We start from the raw sequence: 5,211 nt of genomic DNA on the forward strand, positions 1-5,211 counted from the left end.
CTCTCTCTCTCTCTCTCTCTCTCTCTCTCTCTCTCTCTCTCTCTCTCTCTCTCTCTCTCTCTCTCTCTCTCTCTCTCTCTCTCTCTCTCTCTCTCATCTCTCATCTCTCTCTCATCTCTCTCTCATCTCTCTCTCATCTCTCTCTCATCTCTCACTCATCTCTCACTCATCTCTCACTCATCTCTCACTCATCTCTCTCTCATCTCTCTCTGTCTACCAAATGCAGTACATGCAATTTTATTTGAATTCCAGGCAGAGAGTAAATTGAAGTTTATCATACTTATTAAAAATCTTGATAGAGAACATATCTTGCACATAACATTTTAAAAAAACATTATATATTGTAATCTAGGAGGATAATGGGCAATAATATGATATCAAGGATGTCTCCGCCCCATTCTTTGTTGTATATGCTGATACTCAAAAATAATTTCTACTTTTAGGAAATTAATATACTAGCATTTCAGATAAAAGTAATGTAAGAAATCATATTTTACTTTTTACCAATTTATTTTTAAAGTTATCAAACTATATAAACAACAATAGATATACCAATAGTCATGATGCATTATACTGAAAGAAAAGTCGTAATAATATCAAACAAACAAAGAAAAAAATATAATAAAAACAGAGACAATGTTTAATTGCCAGAATTCAAACACCATAACAATCACAAACAAACAAAAAAAAAAAGGAAGTTTGGCAAGAGCCCGGCCATAACTTTTTCCAAATCAACAGAGATGAACCCCAGGCCCTTTGCCGCCAGCCCGCACTACAGAAGAGAGGAAGGAGCCGTAAGTAGCGCTGCCAGTAACTGCCCCGGGGTCAGCTGGGTTATTACGGGTGGTCTTCACGGTGAAATTTCTCCCTGCTATTTGTGGTCCTGTAACGTCAACCTCTACTATGTGCCAGTCTGTGAGCCTGATAAGAATTTTTATTACCAGAGAGATAAGAGAAATATAGATATTAGTCTGGCTACTTTGCTCATTTATATTATTTCTCAAATTTAAGTATTATTAAATGAAAAGTTGAAGTAAGTACTCTTTAAAGTAGATGTACATTAAAGGTATATACATGATACATATAAGTATGTCAAAATTAGTATAATGTAATGAATGATAAAGTTGTTAATAGAAACCTGAACAGTAGCTGTAGTTGTAGTAGTAGTAGTAGTAGCAGTAGTAGTAGTAGTAGTAATCATAATCATAGTTATAGTCATAGTCGTAATTATAATAATATTAATAATAATAATAATAATAATAATAATATTAATAATAATATTAATAATAATAATAATAATGATAATAATGATAATGATAGTAATAATAATAATAATAATAAAAAAAAAAAAAAGACTCACTTTGGATCAGATACCAGACAACCTTGTACAACGTCAAAGCCCAGATTATGTCCTGCCATTGCTGCAGCGGCCATGGTGTTAACATTGTTGGGCGCAAGGGGGCAAAGGCCTCGCACAGGTCCATCATAGAGAGTCACCGCGTCAGTGCCACAAATTTGCTCATTTTTTGCTTTGAGTTCCCCTTCAAACTTAAAGCAACTTGGATGCTTCTTCATGGTAACTTTTAGTCCCTGTAAGGAAACGATTTTTGGAAAATGACTTTGCATGGAAGATTTTAAACTTTATCTTTAGCTTTCTGTGCTAAGGGAAAGAGCATTTAAAGGATGTTGCAGTGATGTTTAATGACTTTAACGATTGCCTTGAATATTTGTTTAGATCATATATAAATAACTAGGGAAGTCTGTTCACATATAATGTCATAATCTATATTATTATCATGTAAATGTTTTATACTGATGAGAGAGAATATAATTTCCCCTTTCCAACTTCAGTCCCTCATAGCCTTACTTATTGTAATTTGCTTAAGTTCTTCACCCTGTTATTTCAACAAAACAAATCATAATTTGCATAACCTTAAAAAGTGATTCATTCTTAAACCCAAGGAAACATGTATGATTTCCAACAAGAAGCAAAAATATAGACCTTCAGTGTCCCTCTATCAGCCATCTTGAGTATATCTTCAGCACCCCAGAAAGCGCCAGCCGGAACATAGAGCCCGTGGGAAGTTGCTGCAGTTCGTAGTGCATCTTCAACAGGTTGTGAAGCTAGAGCTGTGGGCGACCCGACTAAATAGTCTGCAGTATTTAGAAACATTGGTCCATACTGCAAGAAAGTCAATGTTAGTTTGTAGTGACTCCTGTGTAAATTAAGTTAAATATGAACCATTTAAATTTCACAACTTCACATTAAATGGTCTAGCTTGGTAAGTTTGCAGGTCAGGCTGTCAAAGCAGTTTTGTTGAATATTTAACTATATTATAAAGTATTTTAAAAGGGCATTTGCAAATATTCAAAAGGTTATATTAATACTGACAGAATTGTTGCAGTCTTATTCTCTTAGTTATCCGGTAGGTGTTATTGGAGGGTGTATCTTCCTCTTAATCTATGGCGGGCGAATATTGTAGATCAGGTTACCTAGGTTGGCTGATGGTTCGGGGTTATAATTACATTGTGGGGTATTCGTTTGTGGATATGCTCTGTGGGTGTGGTAGAATTTGGTAAGGGCTGAAAGGTGTTCTGGGGTATGAAGGGGACGTACGTGGTGAGTGAGGGATGCCACCTGGACGAGCATGGAAATAGTATTTGGGGGATAGTAGATTTGGGGGCAATGCAGAATAGGTGGAGGGTAGGAGGAAGGGGTAGGAATTGAAGGGGGCGGGAGGGGGGGAAGGGGGAGGATGGGGAGAGCAAGGGAGGAGGACGGGGACATGTGGGTAGGTGAGTGGGAGCAAGCGCAAGGGAGGTGGAAGGGCGGACGGGGGATGCATGGTGGAGGATTGCCGACAGGGAGGGGGTCGAGGTAGCGAGGACGTCAAGATGATGGCGGAGTACAGGATGATGCAGAGGAAGGTGGAAGGGGATCAATGGGAGGAGGACGGCAGGCAGAACGGGGCGAGAGCGGGGTTCTTCGGGTCGAGAGTGGGAGAAATGAGTAGGGTGTGAAACGAGGGCGGGGGGGGTGTGGTGGAGGTGGTATCGACGCAGGAGAGGAGGCGTAGGAAGTGAGAGGAAGTGAGGGGGCAACGATGATGGTGGGGGCACAGCGGGTGCTCGGTGAGAAGGGGAGCCCTCGAACGTTGGGATTGGGAAGCGCCATCCGACAGGGTCAGGGGGGGGTGCAGGGACGAGGGGAGTGATGAGTTAGGGCGTGGGGGGGAGAAAAAAGGAGGACGTCGGAATGCAGGGCAAGCCCGTGGAAGGTGGAGTGGGCGGGAAGGATAGGGTGGGAATAGGCGCCAGAAGGAGGCACACACCACCCGGACACCGAGAACCCCCCCCCCCCAAGCTTCCCCCCCCCCCCCCCCACCCCGCCTTCCCCCCGTCACCCCCCCCCCCCCCCACCCAACTACAATAAAAAAAAAATCTAGCCCCCACCTGGTGATGAGGTAAGAGGTAAAAGGAAGGAGGGACGGGCAGAGATGGAGAGAAAGGGAATTAAAAGGTAGAGAGAGAGAGGGAAAGATTAAGAAAATGAAAGAGAGAGAGATAAGAGAATGACAGAGAGAGAAGAACGCAACATGAACAGAGAGAAGAAAGAACGAAGCAAGAAGAGAGGGAACAAGGCAACTGACGGAGAGGCACACAGAAAGACAATGACCTAGAGAAAGAAATGAAAAGAAAGTGAACAGAGACAGAAAAATGAACGAGAAAGGAAAAGACAAGTTCAGAAAATGAAAGAGAGATGCGTTAAGCAATGAAAGAGACAAGAGAAAGATTTACGAAAATGAATGGCGAGAGAGTAAGAAAATGAAAGAGAAAGTAACTTGAAAGAGAAGAAGCAAAGCTTACGAAATGAAAGAGAGAGAGTAAGACAATGAAACAGAAAGAAAATGACCTCGAGACCGAGCAAGCTTCAGAAACTGAACGAGCGAGCGTCGAAATGAAGATGAAAGGGAAAGATATAACGAAAATGAAAGCGAGAAGAGGTCACGAACATGAAAGAGAAAGCAAAAATGTAGCGAAGAGAAAGATTACGGAATGAAGAGAGAGAGTACGACAAGACGAGAAAGAAAATTGAAAGAGCAAGCACCACGACCGAGCACGAGAAAGAGCACGATTCGAAAAAGCACGAGAACGCGGCAAAGATTCAGAAACATGAAAGAGACAGAAATCCGAACATGAAAGAGAAAGAGAAAGATTAAGAGTGACGCGAGTTCGGTAAGACCCTGCAAAGCGTCCGACACTGCAACGCGCGCGCGCTACCGCAAATGAAAGCGCGAGACGGTCCGCCACTGCCAGAGCCAGACGAACACGATTCAGCACCGGACAGCTGCGCGCGTACGCAAATGCACAGAGACGCAACTGCCGGCAGACCCGCAAACGCAAGAGACAGAGCCCGCTTACGAACAATGACACGCGCAGCGAAGATTCCGTCAAAAACACTCGACGGCAAGCGCAGCATAATCCTGCCAGCGCGCGATTCACAAATCCTCTCCTCCCCTCCCTCTCTCTTCTCCCTCAACCTCCCCATCCCTCTCCCTCAACCTCCCCATCCCTCTCCCTCTCCCTCCCCATCCCTCTCCCTCAGCCTCCCCATCCCTCTCCCTCTCCCTCCCCATCCCTCTCCCTCAACCTCCCCATGCCTCTGCCTCTCCCTCCCCATCCCTTTCCTCCCCATCCCTCTCCCTCTCCTCCCCATCCTTCTCTTTCTCCCTCCCTACCCCATCCTTCCCTCTCTCCCTCCCCCCCATCCCTCTCTCTCTCCCTCCCCCCATCCCTCTTTTTCTCCCTCCCCCTCCCCATCCCTCTCCCTCCCCCTCCCCAGCCCTCTCCCTCTCCCTCCCCATACCTCTCCCTCTCCCTCCCCATCCCTCTCTCTCTACCTCCCCCCATCCCTCTCCCTCTCCCTCTCCCTCCCCATCCCTCTCTCTCTCCCTCCCCCCATCCCTCTCTCTCTCCCTCTCCCTCATCCCTCTCTTTCTCCCTCCCCCCCCATCCATCTCCCTCCCCCTCCCCATCCCTCCCCCTCCCCCTCCCCATCCCTCTCCCTCCCCATCCCTCTCCCTCCCCCTCCCCATCCCTCTCCCTCTCCCATTCCCTCTCCCTTCCTCCCTCTCCCTCCCCCTCCCCATCCCTCTCCCTCTCCCATTCCCTCTCCCTTCCTCCCTCTTCCCACATGGAAATAATTGGCCC

General features: G+C 45.8%; 1 protein-coding gene across 1 annotated transcript in view; it reads right to left on the reverse strand.

The window, feature by feature from the left end:
- Positions 1-461: 461 nt before the first annotated feature.
- The window catches only part of LOC125031540 (putative L-aspartate dehydrogenase), an 8,852-nt gene continuing 4,102 nt past the window's right edge, over positions 462-5,211 (reverse strand). The window contains exons 4-7 of the mRNA XM_047622421.1: positions 2,527-2,638; positions 2,003-2,182; positions 1,361-1,590; positions 462-921 (exon numbers count right to left, since the gene is read on the reverse strand). Of these exons, the coding sequence (XP_047478377.1) occupies positions 732-921; positions 1,361-1,590; positions 2,003-2,182; positions 2,527-2,638 (712 nt within the window). The 3' untranslated portion in view covers positions 462-731. The remainder of the gene's footprint in view (positions 922-1,360; positions 1,591-2,002; positions 2,183-2,526; positions 2,639-5,211) is intronic.

The sequence above is a fragment of the Penaeus chinensis genome, chromosome 13 (assembly GCF_019202785.1).
Source record: "Penaeus chinensis breed Huanghai No. 1 chromosome 13, ASM1920278v2, whole genome shotgun sequence".
Taxonomy (NCBI): Eukaryota; Metazoa; Arthropoda; class Malacostraca; order Decapoda; family Penaeidae; genus Penaeus; species Penaeus chinensis.